General features: G+C 40.1%; 1 protein-coding gene across 2 annotated transcripts in view; it reads left to right on the top strand.

Moving 5' to 3' along the window:
• Nucleotides 1-17,489, top strand: part of GRIK2 (glutamate ionotropic receptor kainate type subunit 2) — a 655,273-nt gene that overhangs the window by 618,191 nt on the left and 19,593 nt on the right. For both annotated transcript variants that reach the window (XM_089530680.1, XM_089530679.1), the window contains exon 15: nucleotides 9,174-9,424. In XM_089530680.1, the coding sequence (XP_089386806.1) occupies nucleotides 9,174-9,424 (251 nt within the window). The remainder of the gene's footprint in view (nucleotides 1-9,173; nucleotides 9,425-17,489) is intronic.

Here is a 17,489-nt window from a genome sequence, read left to right as displayed (position 1 = left end):
AAGGGAGCAGGCAGCGGAGTGCTTCTCCCACCCACCCACCACTTTCCTTGTGGGTTTGTTCTCACAACTTTGGGGTGGCAGCATAGGCCAGGATCTGAACGGTGTGGTACCAGGGCTACGGAGTTCTGCTTTGGGAGTCAGTAGGGACCTGGGGGCAAATTGGGCAGGCGTATGGCCATTGCGGGGGCCATAACGCAAGGACGCCTCCCAGTGACCAGGGGCTTAGCAAATATGTGAACACACGACAGTGGTGTGGTCAAGAGGTGCTCATTAGCCCCTAGGTCATCCCAATGCCTGGTGGGTACCAGGTTTTGCTATCAGACAAACATGGGGTTGTCTGATATTTCCAGATCCTGACCTTATGCTTTGTGCCAACCCTTCCAATGGTTTGCTTTAATAAAGTTGTGGCCTTTCTTCCAATCTGGTTTACTGTGGTTATTTCAGCAAGCTTCTGAGGCAAAGAAAATCAGAAGAAAACCAAGATTTGCTTTAGCAGCTATGAAGATTCTCAAGTATCAGATGCAAAAGTCAGAATCATTATATTTCTGATTTCTAAGTATGACTGAGAAAGCTGGAGAGTGAAGAAAGCTGACAGGAAGAAAAATAAAAGCATTTGAAATGGGGTTCTGGAGAGGAATTCTACAGATATTTTGGAATGCTGAGATATCTGAATGAATCCTAGAGCAAACTAGAACTTAAATGTCCTTGGATGCCAAGATGAAGAAACTTACATAGTTGTATTTTGGACATATGAGGAGATACTGTAGCTCACTGTTACAGATAAGATAATAATGGAAGATTATAAGAAACAAGTAAGATCACATTAAAGTTTGATTGATTCTATCAGTGATGATATAGCCCTGACTCTGGAAGAGCTGAGGAGGCCAATTGATTACTGAGGCTCTCAGCGGGCTCCCTTTCATAGGGTTGTCAAAAGTTAAACTTGACTGGGTGGAAAATGACAACCAATACAAATTACCATTAGATGCATCAAGACAACATGACAAACTATAGTAAGCAGAAATTTCTAGGCTTTCCCTTTGGATGAAAATGAAAAGAGCCCAGGGTTCTCTGCTTCTTCTCAAGCAATGATTTATCATTCCACTTGAACTGACCTTTTGCTTAATAGATTAGTAATAAAGTCGCCCCTCCTAACTTGCAGATCTGGGATCTGTGCCCTCAAATATTCACAGCGGGGCTCCTTCCACTATTTCCAGTGGTGCATGCAGGAGCATGCCCCATTCAAGCCTATGAGCTGGAATATGCATGAGCCTCCGTTTTTGCGGTGTGTGTGTGTGTGTCTGAAATGGATCCCCTGCAAAAACAGAGGGCCAATTGTAGAAGCATCCTGCAGTAATATGGCAAAAAGTTACTTTAGCAAAACTTACACTTTGAAAAAAAACTATAGAAAAATTTGTATATAGAGAAAAATGCTCCTGAAAATAACAATTTTTGTGTGCTTAAAAACAAACAAACAAACAAACAAACAAAAATTAAAAAAAATCAGCCACACTGATGGAGAAATAGGACAGAATATAATTGATGCTGGAACAATGATAATCTGAATCTAATTAAATTTAACAAATTTGCCCATTTGCCCAGATTTGTCCATCTACCTATGCTCTCCACATTCCCAGAAAACAGCAAAGATGCTTTAGTTGAGAAAAACCATTACAAGACCTGCCCCTATTCCCTATGAAAATAGACATATACAACAGGACTGCAGTGAGGCTTACCAGTGACTATGAAACTAAGTTTGTGCCTTGAGTGAGTACAGGATGATTGGAAATGCAGAACTCCATCTCCCAGCAGTTCTAGCCATTATAATTAATGACAGAGGAAGCGTGACTCTGTTGATGCTTTAAGACCTCTCAGCAGCCTTTGACACAATAGATCATGACATCCTCTTGGAACGCCTGGGAGAGTTAGGAATCGGTGGCACTGCACTCCAGTGGTTCCGGTCCTTCCTCTTGGGTAGATTCCAGAGGGTGATGCTCGGGGACAGTCGCTCCTCAAAAACGGAGCTTAAATGTGGCGTCCCTCAAGGCACCATACTGTCCCCGATGCTATTCAACATTTATTTGAAGCCACTGGGAGAAATCATTCACAGGCGTGGGGCAGGGTGTTATCAGTATGCTGATTGCACCCAAATATATTTCTCCATGTCCAGATCAGCAGCTATGACAACAGATGGCATTTCTCCTCTCAATCAGTGTCTTGAGGCGGTAATGGGCTGGATGAGGAAAAACAAACTCAAGCTGAATCCAGACAAAACAGAGGTACTTACAGTAGGGCCCCCCAAATCAGGTATAGGGTTGCAACCTCCAGTCTTAGATGGGGTCATGCTCTCCACAAAGGACTGTGTTCACAGTCTGGAGGTGCTCCTAGATCCGTCTCTTCACATGATGAACCAAGTGAATGCGACAATCAGGAGCGCCTCCGGCTGATACGCCAGCTGTGCCCTTTCCTGGAAGTAAAGGACCTAGAAACTGTTGTACATTCACTGGTAACTTCACAACTTGATTTCTGTAATGCGCTCTACATGGGGCTACCCTTGTGCCTAGTCCGGAAACTTCAACAAGTGCAAAATATGGCAGCCAGGCTGGTCGCCAGAAAAACTAGGAGTGACCGAATAACACCTGTCCTAAAATCTCTTCACTGGCTGCCGATTAGTTTCCGGGCACAGTACAAAGGTGTTGGTTATAACCTTCAAAGCCCTACATGGCTTGGGTCCAACCTATTTGAGGGATTGCCTGCTCCCATATAATCCGCACCGCACCCTCAGGTCCTCTGGGAGGAATCTACTGCAGCCTTTAAAAAGCAGACTAACTGCTACCTCCCAGGGGGCCTTCTCTGCAATTGCTCCCAAACTATGGAACGGTCTGCCAGACGAGATCCGTCAAATTGCCAGCTTAGACAGCTTTAAAAAAGCTGTCAAGACGGATCTCTTCCAGCAGGCCTTTCCTGAATAAAAGTCCCCGGCCACAGAATGATTGCCCCCCACATCATGGATTAGCCCACCGCTCTGTCCTCATTGTATTTTTTATTGTGTTTTTAATAGTTATTTTAATTGTAACATGTTTAATCCTGTTTTAAGGGGGGGAATTTGGAACATAATTTTGTAAATGTGGATTTTAATATGTTGTGAGCTGCTTTGATTGTCTAGTTACAGAAAAGCAGGATAAAAATAAAAGTTTTATTTTATTATTTATTTATGAGGATGTTGGGAGCAATAGTTCAGCAACATCTGAGGAACTGCACAGTTCTTACCTCTGGTTAAAAAAATGGGAGAAAGTCTTTCCAGGTAGATCTGTCCTTTCTGGCAATCGTTGTGAAATCCAAAATTGGGCATCATTTGGAATATTTCCATTTTATTCTACTGTATATTAAGCCTTCTTCCTACTATATTATTCATCCAACTTTAAAATACAAAGAAAATCCTTTTATCAAAAAGATTAGACAGTGAGTTAACCAAGCAGATATCTTTTTTTTCTCCATTTAGTAAATTGTGGATCTAGTGGCTGTGATCCAGCCTATCCATTTGTGTCTTTATGTATAATGGCAGACTGGCTCACGGCCTGTGTGCTAAAATAAAAATGATACAGATGTTCAACTGCTCTATGTTCCCGGTTGCAACAAAATTGTGTTCCCAAATGTTTTGTGTGCATATTTTCATGTAGCTACAATATTCCCAATAGTTTAAGCAACAGCATTATTGCAATTACATTTTCGTTCTATTGCTTTCAAATCACTTTTATGAATATTTGCAACAGTCTCTCCAGCACTGAATGAAATGGGCTGAAAACAAGAAGCAAATAGTAATGTGAGTTGTATGGATTCCTTAAACCTTTCAATTTACCCTAGTGATAAAGATTCACATGTTCCCATCAGCCATGTCACTTGACCTGACTCTCATAACAATGATGACAGATATTATTAAATTTGCTCCATGGATTCCTCCCTCTCCATTCCATATTCTGTTTCTACTCCCCAGCCACCTTAATTAAATCTAAGATAACTCGCATTGTCAGATAAATCTACAGGGAACTTTGTACTATTCTAATTAAGAACTAATAAATATTTAATGATGACTTTGTATTTATATATAATATTAGAATAATAGCTTTCAGTGTAAACTCTGCAGCAGTGAAAAACGACAGTTACACTGATCCAGGAAGAGGCAATGACCTCCCGAACTGCAAATTGTGAACAAGAAATATTCATAATGTCTTTTATTCTTGTGCATCAATGAAAAAGACTTTTAGAAATTACCCCTTTTGCATATGAGGACAAAATAAATGAAAATTTGCCTCCCTTCTAAGGAGTGGAGAGGTGACACTGGATTATATTTCATCTTCCAGCAGCTCCGCCTGCCCCTATCCTATACTTTCACTATGCTCACCCTTGTAACAAAACAAGAGAGAAAGCTCAGACTTGCAAGCATGCATCTTGAACCTCATAAAACAGAGACTAGAAAGCTCTATGAAGTTCAGTATAACAGGTAACATCACAGGGAAGAGCCCTGTTCAACCGTGTCACTGGCATCATTCAAGCCCTTCGCCACTGTCCAATGCCCATTTTTCCTTCTTCATGTAGAAAGAGGCACACTGTTCTGTGTCTGTATAAAAATGTACACTTCTCTCCAGTATTAGATTGTGGATAACAAGGGCATTACACTACCCAGGTTCTCTCCCCTCCCCTAGGGAAGAAAAAGGTTGGCAGCTTTCCTGAATAAAACCAGCAAGTGGCATAAGATTCAAGTGTCTTCCTGCTGTTTCTGTGATTTAAATCACTGATCTTAATGCCTTTCCTCCTTAATTACCCAGCATAGCATAACTGAGGCAAAAGACTGTGCACTTACTGTCATGTCTAACAAATTTCTTTACCTATCACTCAGAAATGTAGCATGTGTTAGGTGGGACTGAAAACACTACAGAAGTTCCCTCTAATCACCATTCTTCCTAAGAAATGAAGTATTTTGCACACAAAACAAATATAACAAATGGTGATGCTCCTTCCTTCAACAGTGTGAATTCTCATAAATTTTCTGTACTCAGGATGAATTTATGGCAGATATCTTTGTATTTGCTTTTGATAAATGTTGTAGGAGAAATCCCTGAAATATAAATTTTCAGGTAAGCTTACCCGATTAATGCTTCTCAACTAATAAATGTTTGCAGATATACTTGCTCACAAATCCCCATATTGTTGTAATATGCTTCCCTATTTTTTAAAAAAATGCATACAAAATGCGTATAGTATGGGAAAGTGTGCACAAAAATGTTGGAAACTACCTGCAAAAACATGTACTTGCAACACGTGCCCATTGGTGTGTCTGTTGGAAATTTTTTTTTTAATTTCATTTTTATGCCACCTTTCTCCCAGAAAAGGACCCAAAGCAACTCACAGATAAAATCTTATTTAAAAACTTTACAATAAAAAAAATTAAAACAATTAAAATCAACTAGCTAAATCCTCTTGAGGGTTGCATAAAATGCTCATAAAAAAGTCTATGTCATTTCATGTAGTTTTTAAAAAATGTACAAGCTGGGTCTATACGGTCTGAAAAATGAGAAACGAAGTGTGATCCTAACTAATTTGCCCAAACTTGTCCTTGTCTTGACTCTAGGTCCAATGGATGTTAGTCAAATGTTGGTCTGGCTTAGTCACATCATGTGGCTAAGACCTTGCCTGCACTGACCAGTATACTCGTCTAGAGTAACCTGATTCTACAGGTGCCCTGATCTCCTCCCATTACCTGGTCCTCATTTCCTGCACTGCAGCAGCTGTCTGTGCAGGTGTCCCAATGAGCTGCCCAGTACACTGCCATTGCAGGTCACTAACCTCTGAGGTCAGAACAAAATGCCCAGCAGTGGTCATATGCTGAGTGCCTTGTTCTGTCCTCAGAACAAGTGAACCACAGCAGTGGTGGCCATGCCAGATGGCCCAGCAGGATGTCCATGCAGACAACCACCAAGATAGAGGAATGTAGGGGCCTAAATCTTCCTAGAAGATCTGAAGTAATAGGTAACTTTTAAAAGATGCAAAGGGGGTGTGTGTACAGCCCTGTTTCAGTGTGGACTGCTTACACGAAAACTGGAGTTTGGGATGTTGTTGTCCAAACAGTATGATTCTAAAACAGGTGGAGGGGAGGATGGACCTTTTGCTCCATGCAGACAAAAGCTGAATCAGGTACTGTGAAGTGGGAATAGCAAAACTCTGGATATCTCAAAGCAGAAAATAAAGTTTGGGGTTTTGGCTTTCCTTGAAGTGAAGAGGGTTATGGAAGGAGAAGAATGGGGAAGGAGAGATAAGGGCTGAATAGGGAATAATGAAATGTATGCTGAAATGTTATGGAGATGGTGTAATGTACGAGAGAACAAGAAGAACTTAATATGCATGTTTTTAGATAAAACAATATTGAGGTTCCAAGAGATGTCAGCTCATGGGACCTCTGGTTCACAGGCCCAGGCGTAGTAGTGAAGACTCAATCAGTACCTCCCCCACTGTGTTAACTGGTCTTCCTGTGCCACTTGGATCTATCTTCTCTTTTTCCAAATCCTGCTCACTGATTACTGTTGGGTTTGAGACATTTTCTTCATGAACAGTTTCACAACAGCAAGAAGGATCAGAGTGAATGAGATTTCATACCAAATCTAGAAACTCAACTTTTTCTTACCTTTTTTAAAAGTGATTGTTCCAAATCTTGTCACAAGCAATAGTATCTGAGCTTAGAATTACAGTACTGAAAGCCACATCATCATGTGCATTTGTAAGCTCAACACTGATTGGATCATTTGTAGCTTCTAGCTTTTGATTAGTACCTATTGCCATAAATATCCCCGATGTGTTGTGCCTTCTGAAAACATAAAAGACACGATTCCTATCCACATGAACATGCCTCAAAAATAGATAAGCAAATAGACATACAGCAGGGCAGGAACGTGAGATGCAGTTATACATCAGTAGGAAACTCTGGCGCGTTACAGACCACCCAAAAGCGAGCGGTCTGGCGCTGGCTCCATTAGCTACGCCGAGAAGCCCCAGCAGCCAGACCGCAAGGCTTCCCGGCGCAGCTAAAAAGGAGCGCTGAAATGGCGCTCCTTTTTGGCCCCCGGAAGTGGCGCCGCGAGGCGCGCACTCGCAGCGTCACTTCTGCCACGCCACGTCTGGACACTGTGCATCCAAGGCATAAATATGGCAACGCCCATGTGGACGGGCGCTGCCATTTAGTATGCACTCCGCACGTCCTAGGGAGGGGGCGGTTAGGAAGGTGAGAACCTTCCTAACCCTAGCACGCCCCTTCCTAACCCTAGGACACGCGGAGCGCGTACTAAATGGCGGTGTGTAACCCGCTTCTCTCTATAAAAAAGTGCAAAACTTCCCTTAAACATTTTGAAAGTCCTATAATCTCAAAGTACCATTCCAATCTGCCTCGTCTTTCACTTTAGGGAAAAAATGATGACCTCCCTTGTCTCTTTATCCTGTTTGCAAATCTTGGCAATAAAGAGAAATAGTCATGAAAGTTCTCTCTCTCTCTGTCTCTCTCTCTCTCTCACACACACACACACACAGACTTCAAATATGGCTATGACTGATATGGCTAATAAAACATCTAACCTCGCATCTAACATGAACCAAATGTAAAATGCATTGCTCATCTTTGGATCATGTGTCTGTGCTTCGTTTCTTTCCTCTTCAATAGAAAACATTAAGGCAAAATTATGTAGTTTAGCATAAGGTTAGCCTCTTCATATACTATCAGTGTAGTGTACTTTAATATTGAGGTGAAATTAAAAAAAAACCACAAATAGAGTAATAGCATAAAATATAGCAAACAGGAAATTTAAATGCTAGTTGTTTATTCTCCTCTTATTGTCTCATATTCTTTCCCATTTTCCTATGGTAATCAGTATGAAATACTGAACTGTCAAAGCTACTAACTGAAGCTCCCCTTTGACATTTTTGTATAGAATTTAATCCCTCATTTTAGGTAGAAAGAAAGCCTGAAGTGCATGTACTGCTCCTCAGAGGAACAGCATTGTGCCAAATGAGAGTGAAGTTCTGTGGTGCACCTGTTTGCTGCTCCTCACAGACAACAGGTCAATCATATACTAGGTGCATTGATAGGCTATTGGATTCCCAATTAAGAATGTGAAGGAGATGTTTCTGAACCCTTAAAGATAGAACAACAGGAAATAAATACTTGAAAATTGTCACAACTTGGAACGTTAGGTTTGAATTTTATTTTGATAATGTTAACCATTAGAAATTGAAAATTAATTTGCTACCATAAACTGTAATTATTGAAATCATTTAACTAGTTGTGTTATTAATTAGCTCATTGTTCTAAATGCTACTGTTGGGGCACACCATGGGAACACATTTTTAAATTGATTCCTTTAAAGGGGCTCTTTTTAATCCTTTGAAAGTAGCTTTATAATTTTTCATGACATGGAGTCCATAACAGCAGTGGTTCCTGGGAATTGCAGACATGCCATATCCCTTAGAACTGTCAAGTTGGGAAAGTTATGAGGGCTTGGAAAGTAATGAAAGAACAGACCAAAAACTGGAAGTGGGTTCTAATAAAAACAATAACACATAGATTGGCATCCTGTCTGATATTTACAGGATTTTAAAATGGATTTATGATCTTGTAATTTATGTTAACTTATGATTTATGACCTTGTAACATGATCTTGTAACATGGTTTTAGTTATTCATTTTTATGCTTGTTAATGACCAACCATAACCCAAAATCCTACCTCTTAAGACAAAAAGCATGACAACTGAAAAATTGCAGCAGATCAGGTTCCAGAGTCATGATGACTCTAGTGCCCTCCTGGTCATGAATTTATTGAGACAAGCAGATGCTCAGTGAGCTCCATGAATGGAAGAGGATTGCAGTTGTCTTTCCCAGCACACCGATCTGCAGCCCTTCATAAAACCTTTGGTTCAGGCACTACCTGACTGAAGAGGTCAGATCTGGGGGTGGGGGGGGTGGCATTGCCAGCAGAAGTAGCTACAATGACAGAGTTCCACTAATGATGCCAGGTCTAGCTTTCAAGAGCATCAAGATTTTCTCATCAACAAAGGCATCAAATAACTATGAGATAGAATGAACCTTTTAAGAACATGCTTTAGAAACCTGTGTTCCCTTTACTCCTCTGCAGGTTCTCCATACAGAGACAAGATAACTATAGCAATTCTTCATCTGCAAGAGGAAGGCAAGCTCCACATGATGAAGGAGAAATGGTGGAGAGGAAATGGTTGTCCAGAAGAGGAGAGCAAAGATGCCAGTGCCCTTGGAGTACAAAATATTGGTGGCATCTTCATTGTTTTGGCAGCAGGATTGGTACTTTCCGTCTTTGTGGCAGTGGGGGAGTTTTTGTACAAGTCCAAAAAAAATGCCCAGTTGGAAAAGGTAAATATTGTCCTTTTTGCATTCAGTTTTGTGATTATGGTCTAGTTGTAGCCTGCTGGGCAACCAACTGAAAAGCCATTTTGATGTCTTTCATAGATTTGTTCACACCATTAAAGTTGATAGTGAATGAGCACTGGAGCTTTCATCTTTACAACTTTTAATGTGTCTTCAATATTTTTAATTGTAGCCAGCTTTCAGGACAAGTGACTATTTCTCCTCTTATTCAAGCTTGAAAAAAGACACCTTTTTACTCCTGGAAGTTCACTGCAGTTAATTTTATGGATGAAGAAGAAAGCGCAATCTGTTAATGAGAAACAAAATTAACCTTCTTCAGATAGATCTGGGTTTTTTACTGGCCCAACTCTCTATCAGTCCAAAGTCAGAAGTCTAGAAAACATCTTTCTCTGTGTCCTTTCTGGAGAATGTTTGCTCTTCAAACATGTGGCTGTAGCATCTGGAAAAGTATTAAATCAATATATTAATGATTTACTACTGATTTTGATTTTATCTCCTGCACACATTCCAGTTTTAAAATGTAGAAAGTTGAATTTATCCTATACTGGATCAAGCAAGTGGTTTGGTGCCCCCCCCCCCTTTTTTTAACAGAGATATAAACATCCTATACATTTCTGTTCTCATCATATTTATGTGTATATATGTTCTATCTAAAAACAAGCTAAATTCTGTCTCTTATTTATATATATCAGGGCAAAACTATGTCATGCATATCTGAGGAGCTTGTGACCTCCTTATCTTCCCATTTTTAATCATCACTATGACTAAAATTGGTAGTAAATCGAAGATCACATATGTGTTGATTATTTTTAATGTTCTGGTTATTATTTCTAATTTGTTTTAAATGTTTGAGACTTCTGAATTTGTACAGATATAGATTTCCTCTTATCCTGAGCACATTTACTTAGAATATCATGCTGGCTATTTCACTGATGCTAGTAAATATCTGCAGGATCTCAGCCACTTTTTTTTTTTTTTTTTTTTTTTTTTGTCAAGTATCATTAGGGCAAATTTTGATACTATATAATAAGCTTTGATGAGGTCACAAGTTCCTTATAAATTATTTGCATATGTATGTTTTTTCCATGAAATTTATGGTAAAAGTGAAAATTCAGCTCCTCTCCAATCATGTAGGATGAATAAATTGTTAAGCTAATTTTGAAGCTTTTCTTATCACTGAAATGAATTTCTTATTTTAGAAAATGACCACTTATTTGAAATCATTAATGTATACATCACAATGGCTTTATCAATTTTTAAAATATGTTAGTTATATAAATGGCACCATGTTTTGTATCAGTTGGTCTGTAATTTTTTTATTTTTTTTAAAAAAAACTTCTTTTGTTTAGATAGATAAAGTTGGAACATTTTTATCATGGATTTTGTACTCCAATGAAATTGTATTTTTAATGGCTCAGATGCATTTTATGTGATATTTTGAAATACAATGTGAACAGCATATTTTTTTCCTTCACAAAGTACATCAAGAAAGGTATACAAAAATGGAAAAAGAAGGCTTTTACAATGGGTCTAATCTTACAATCACTTCACATCTTGTACTTAAGCAGTTTCTTGAAATGTTCAAGCACTTTTGATATGGAGCAGTTTGATCAATTATTTTACCTGCTTGTGGCACAGAAAGAGCTCAATGTGTGAATTCTTCTGTACAGAGATCAATGCTGGGAATATGAGACTGAGTGAATGAGGGATTCTTATTTAGAGTGAGAATTGGACATAAAAAGATACATGGAAGCATTTAGCCTGAACTCAGGAGCATACAAAATATGTAGTAGGGCCGAATTTTTGTACCATTATAAACCCCAGTCTTTCTGTATATTGCAGTCCTGGCTTTTCCATGCCTGACCGTCACATGTTCAATACACAGTTCTGAATGGGCTCTTTTAATTATATTTAGCTAAATATGATTTCAAGGAACCCTGTAATGAGTGGTCCAAATAACACTTGGTCCCCAGTGATGGGGGTTAATGTTTGAACTGATGGTATATCCTCCAGTTTTTCCATATCCCATGATAATATGGAATATCCATTTTATCCTTGCCATTTCATCTTTTGAAGTTATGCTATGGACTGCTTATTAGACTGTGACTGCCACATGATCATTCCTGTATGGCAGTGACTTGAATGTACATTGGGTTGCTCCATACATTGTACATTGGCTTGCCCCCATAACAGAATATTCTTCCATCAATGTCTGATGGGACAAATAATATGATGTATATCTGGCTATCTGATAAACCAGAATACTCAATCTTTTTCATTCTCTATGCTGAGAGCCCAATGGAGACAGTCCCAAATTACCAGTGAGGCAACCCGAAGGGAATAACCTCCACATTCTTTTTGATATTGGAAAGAGATGTTATTTAGTTAGTTAGTCAGTTGTGGAATTTATATCCCACCTTTCTCCCAAACTGGGATTCAAGATAGACATCCTTTTCTAATGCATCAAGTCTCAAATGTTAACAGTTTGCATTTACCACCTCAGTGGTTCTTCTGGTTCTTAGGATTTTGGCCTGGCAATGTAAGATAGTTGCTTTTCATGTGAATGTGGTAGCTGTCACTGGGAGACATGTTCTACACACTGATAAATATTCTCCTTGATAAATACAGGTTTGATATGATCTGGTTATAAATATTTCTCCTGTGATTATAAATTTGTCACTTCAGAAATTTAGAAAATGTAATAAAATGCATCAAATTGCAGTAGTTATCCATGTGATACACTGTAATATTTTTGGCTGCTAATTGCCCTTGATAGCCAAGGAAAGGAAGATGAAAGGATCCTGGTACTAACTGGCCAGAGGACTCCTGGGCAAGCCGAGAGCAAGACTATTATATATATTTGGTTCACACAATCTAGGCAAAGCCATTCTGCACTTTCCCGTAAGCTTTTAGTAGCCTATGGGTGGCATCCTGATAGTGACATAGGTGTGTATAAGTGTGCCTTATGTGTTCATGTGTCCCTTTTTTGGATAGTGTACAGAGAGCCATGCTCAATCTCTTTCTGCTCTATCCAAAATCTGTCTTGTATTCTCTGGATTCTATTGGTGAGGTTGGAACTGGTTCTACATATTTCTCTTCTATAATTTTGCTAAAGTTCTGAGGCCAAATTGTGTGTTGGCTCTTTCTGCCAGATCAATGGCAACCACAAGTAGCGGCATCAATAGATGATGTATGCAGAGTGGCAGGCTGAAAAGAGCCATCTACTATATACGACATCAAAAAATAAATGAATAGCAGCATCTAGACAAGCAGCATTTGGTAAGATGGTTCTGCAAACAATGTCTCAAAATATTAATAGTTAGTCCCACCTTGGTGATGGTGGCTTGGGTATATCCCATGTGCAGTGGACTGCTCATTCAGCCTACCAAAGAATGAGAAGTTGATACTTACAAGAATGTTCATTCTTAAAGAGGTAAGGGAACAAGATGTAAGAGGATATAGGATAAAGAGTAGAGGGTATAAATATGTAGGATGAAGGTTTGGGTGTGTAGATGGGATGAGGAGTAAGGGGGAAGAGGAGGAGTGAAAAGGATGGGGAGAGGAGAATGTTCATTCTGGGGTGGTTGAAAGAGCAATCCAGCCCCACCGGGGGGGGGGGGTAAATCAAAATAACAACAAAACATTACTGTCCTGTCCACTTTGTCAAGGCTACACAATTGAAACTGAGGAAGTTGGCAGTATAGGGTATCGGTTATAACAGTTTAGAATTTTTTTTGTCCTGCCTCGAGTGGCTGGCATGTGGAAACAACTACTGCTTATTGGTGTGAAGTAGGGAAAACAATTCAGATGATGAGGATATAGCTGTTCTAGGCTTCTGGGGAAGACAAAGGAGGGTGAACACCATCGACATGAGCACTCTCTATCTGCTCTCCAAGCAGAGACCAGCTCCTTGTTTATCATCTCAATTGTCCATGGCTGTCACTCCCCACTGGTAAGTGGTAGTAATGGCAGTAACAACAATAGGGTTCCTTCCTAGGGTTTCACAGTTGCTGGGGTTCAGGGAAGACATAGAATGGTGTGATGATATCAAACTATATTGGTCAATGAAGGCTGTGTCATTAGAATACTAGAATAGGTCAGTAGATGTCATTGTAAGTGTAACATGGCTATGCAGCTGATAAAATGGAGTTGTCACTCCTTCATCTTGTAAGCCTTCTATCTGGGTGACCATAGAGTCAAGTGTGGTAATGATAATCTACAACACAGTCAACAGGATGAAGAAAATTTCATATCTTTCTGATCTGGCACTTTTACTGTCTGTACGTTCTGTCTTCTAAATCATTTATCTATAATTTTCTGCTTCTGTTTCTGTCCCTATGCCTTCTCGTATGTGTCTACTGTTCTGTTCCTACCTGCAAGCACATAAATATAAAAGACAGCCTGTTTTGTCTTCTGGAGTTTTTCAAAATTAATTGTGAAATGGAAAGTATATAATTAGGAAAATATAGGCAGATATACTGGTGCAAGGTTTAAGGGTCAGGGAGGGAAAGAAACAATCTCAGATTCACACTTGAAAACACTGAATCAGTGGTGGCCAGGCCAATATGTTCTTATTTTTAGTACAGCTGTGCTTCAGAACTCTGTATGTGGCAGGTTTTCTTAAAGGAGGGAAATCTTTTTTGTGGGGTGGGTGGGAGAACAGTCAAAATCAATACAAGTAGTTTATGAATTTTGATGACAGTTCTCTTCAGATAGCAAGCAATATCTATTTTAATGCATTTTTTTAAAAAAGGATATGAGAAAAGCCTCCCTTGATCAGAGTGATCCTGCCAACACCAAGACACGTTTCTGGCTGGTTTGTTTGAAAAGTTTCAGTAGATCTTATTTCAGTAGGAGATCAGTATAAAATACAGAGATCTGAAAGCATTCAAATGGTTTAGGGATAAGAACTGAATTTTGTATAGACTTGATTAAAGAAGACAAATTTGTGCTTGCCTTTCATAGGGCTTAGTGCAGACTGGAAAATACCTCCCATTCCTTACTGACCGTTTTCAGATGTATGGTGGGGCACGATTTAGTTAATCTGAGACTGGGATGCTAAAGGGTTTTGGAGCCCACCACCCATTTTTTCTTCATAAATTAAACACTGTCCCTGATCTAAGAATAGATAAGCAAAGGGAACAGTGAGATTCTGGTGTGCACACAAATGCAGGCCTAGTTATGATACTAATATTTAACGCAGGTTGGGAAAAATATATTTTTAGCAGTGGCAGTCAACTGGAAGGCAGCTCCTGCTAGAGCTCTTTTACTTGAATATCTTTAGTTTAGGATCATAGTATATAATTGCATCAGAGAACTAGTACAGGTTTAGTCTCCTTTCTCCAAAAGCTTGGGACCAGAGGTGTTTTGGAATTTGGAGTTTTTCCAATTTTGGAATATTTGCATATACATAATAAGATATCTTGGAAATGAGGCCCAGGTCTAAACATGAAAAACATCTACCATATATACTCATGTATAAGTCAACCTCATGTATAAGTTGGGGAAGGTTTTGAGGGAAAAACCGTGGATGATATGCCAAGGGATAAACTCAGGGGTATATGACAAAGGATCTAAACGGAGGGGAGAAAACACCACTTCACTCCCTCCTTCTCTCTCTCTGTATCTCTCCCAAGGGTCACAGTCTGGGCATGCAAAATGTGGACACAAACCTCAGATTTCCCTCCCTTCCCCACAACCTTCCCCAAAACTGGTGGCTTGCAAAAAAAAGGAGACACAGTCCTCCAATTTCTCTCCCTTCCCCAAGGCTGATGGCTTGCAAAAAGGGGGGCACAGATTTCCGATTTCCCTCCTGTCTCTCCTCCCTCCTTTTCCCACAGCTTTCCCAAGGCTCAAGGAGAATTGATATCCAACCATGAAATGACGAGACCAGACATGTAAACTGGATGAATAAAGGGCCATTTATTTGACCTATAATCTATTTAAAGCTAAGCACTTGAACTTCAACCTTAACTTCAAACTCTGAGCAAATTGATTAAAGTGAAAAACCTGGTGTGGGTCCAGCTGAAGCCAGGTGTCAGTCCTAGACTTCCTCTTCAGCCTTCCCTTTGGGCACAAACACCAAACCCCAAGGTAAATCTGATGATTTGGATTGCATCCTCAGTTCAGTCCTAGGAAGGTAAACATAAGGCACTCTCCCCTTAACCCCCACGAATTTGTTAAGGTTGAGCAAAATCCCCATGTCTACCCCAAAGGCAGGTTCTCTCACAACTCCACGCCCCTTAATGTGTTTAAGCTGATCAAGAGCCTAACCTTTCACCACAAAGGGGTGCCAATGGTGTGTACCAAACAGTTCTTTAACCCCATATGGGCCAGGGAAACCTATTTAACAGCCACCCAAAGCCAATCACCAGTCCTGGCACACAGTATGGGGAAGGCAAAAAAACCCCGGGGAAAGGGGAGAAAATTCCTACTCGGCCCTGAAATGACCAACAAAGTTCATACTGCATTTAGGGTGGGAGGGTGGGCTACTTCATGGAAAAGATGCAGGATGGCGGGTGCACTGTCCTTATATACTGACTCCGCCTCTCATCACATGCCTCAGCTTAGTCCAATGGACCTTGCTTAGATTGAAAATTATGGTCTCTATCATGGAGGATATCAAAACTCCACCCTCCCTCAAGGCTCTGCCAATCGTCCTGGTGTGGAGTATTACCATATTGACCTATATATATGTCTACCTAGGATTTTGGAGCCCATTTTGGGGCTTAAAATTTTAGACTTATAGATGAGTATATATGATATATTTCATATACATCTTATAACCACAGCCTGAAGGTAATTTTATATACAATATTTAAAATAAGTTTGTGCATGAAATAAAGTTTGTATGCATTGAATTATCAGAAATCAAAAATGTCACTCTCAGCCACCCAGGTGAACAATTGTGGATTTTGGAGTATTTTGGGTTTTGAAATTCTAGATAAGGAAGACTCAACCAGTATCACAGATTTTTTCCCCATGGTTTAAAGCATATTCAGATTGTCTAAGCACACTATACATGTGTGTATGTCACTTTCCTGCCAACAGAAAGGGTAGGCACCAGGGTGTTTTGTGCTCTTTCAAACCTCCCAGCTCTTTCGTTGTACCCTATTTTCTATATGAATCTGCAAAGTTTCTGCAGCAGAGTAGTATGACTTGCTCATGATATATACTTACATGCCTTTGTCCTATATCCATAGTTTCCTCATAATGTACAAATTATCAGAAGATGACAACTAGACTATCTTTACTATATTGTGGTATAAAGATGATTCATGTAAGTGGTGAGCTGCCCCGTATACTCTGAAACATTCAAGGTATATGTTATCATACACAGTTTGGGTGATAACTTTCCTTCTCACATTGTTGAAGTGGTAAATGTTTGTGCTATACACTTTTAAGGGTTAACTATTCCTTATTCACCACATACAGAATCGAGCCAGTTTAAGGTTTGAACTTCATATATAGGGGTGTGGGTAGCATGAATAGATGGAATTGTAGTTTGTGTTGTAGTGGTTAATGTTCTACAGAATGTCAAAGCAGTAACTTCACTGGGGGACACAGGGTATGTGGACCACACTGGGTGACATCAATGAAAGGGGGTGACACCACAGAAGTGGGGTTGACATCCGGTGAGTGCCCCACCTCCCTGCCACACACCATGGTTTGTGGCAGGGAGGGAGAGGTCCTGGCACCCCCCCCCCCAATCCCTGTCCCATGAGGCTTTACTTCAGAGTAAAGCCATGTGGGACAGGGAGGGAGAGGAGCCATTATTCTGAAGTAAAGCCACATGGGGCAAGGAGTTCAGAGCAGGTCCTTCTGGTTCTGCCTCGAAGTCCCATCTGTAAAGCCCCACCCGCCACATCAGGTGACACCTGGTTCGGGATGCTTCTGTGTCAAAGATCAGGGCTTAGATTCCCACAGAGGCATGAAAGTTATTGGGTGACTTTGGACCAGTCACTTCTTTAGAACCTGACCTACCTCACACGCTTGCTGTGAGAATAAGTGGGAAAGAGAAGAATTTACTACATCTGTTGCCTTGATCTCC

Source organism: Sceloporus occidentalis, unplaced genomic scaffold (genome assembly GCF_023333645.1).
Source record: "Sceloporus occidentalis isolate IW3139 unplaced genomic scaffold, rSceOcc1.0.p SCAF_6, whole genome shotgun sequence".
NCBI lineage: Eukaryota > Metazoa > Chordata > Lepidosauria > Squamata > Phrynosomatidae > Sceloporus > Sceloporus occidentalis.
This window is presented reverse-complemented; position numbering and strand designations above follow the sequence as displayed.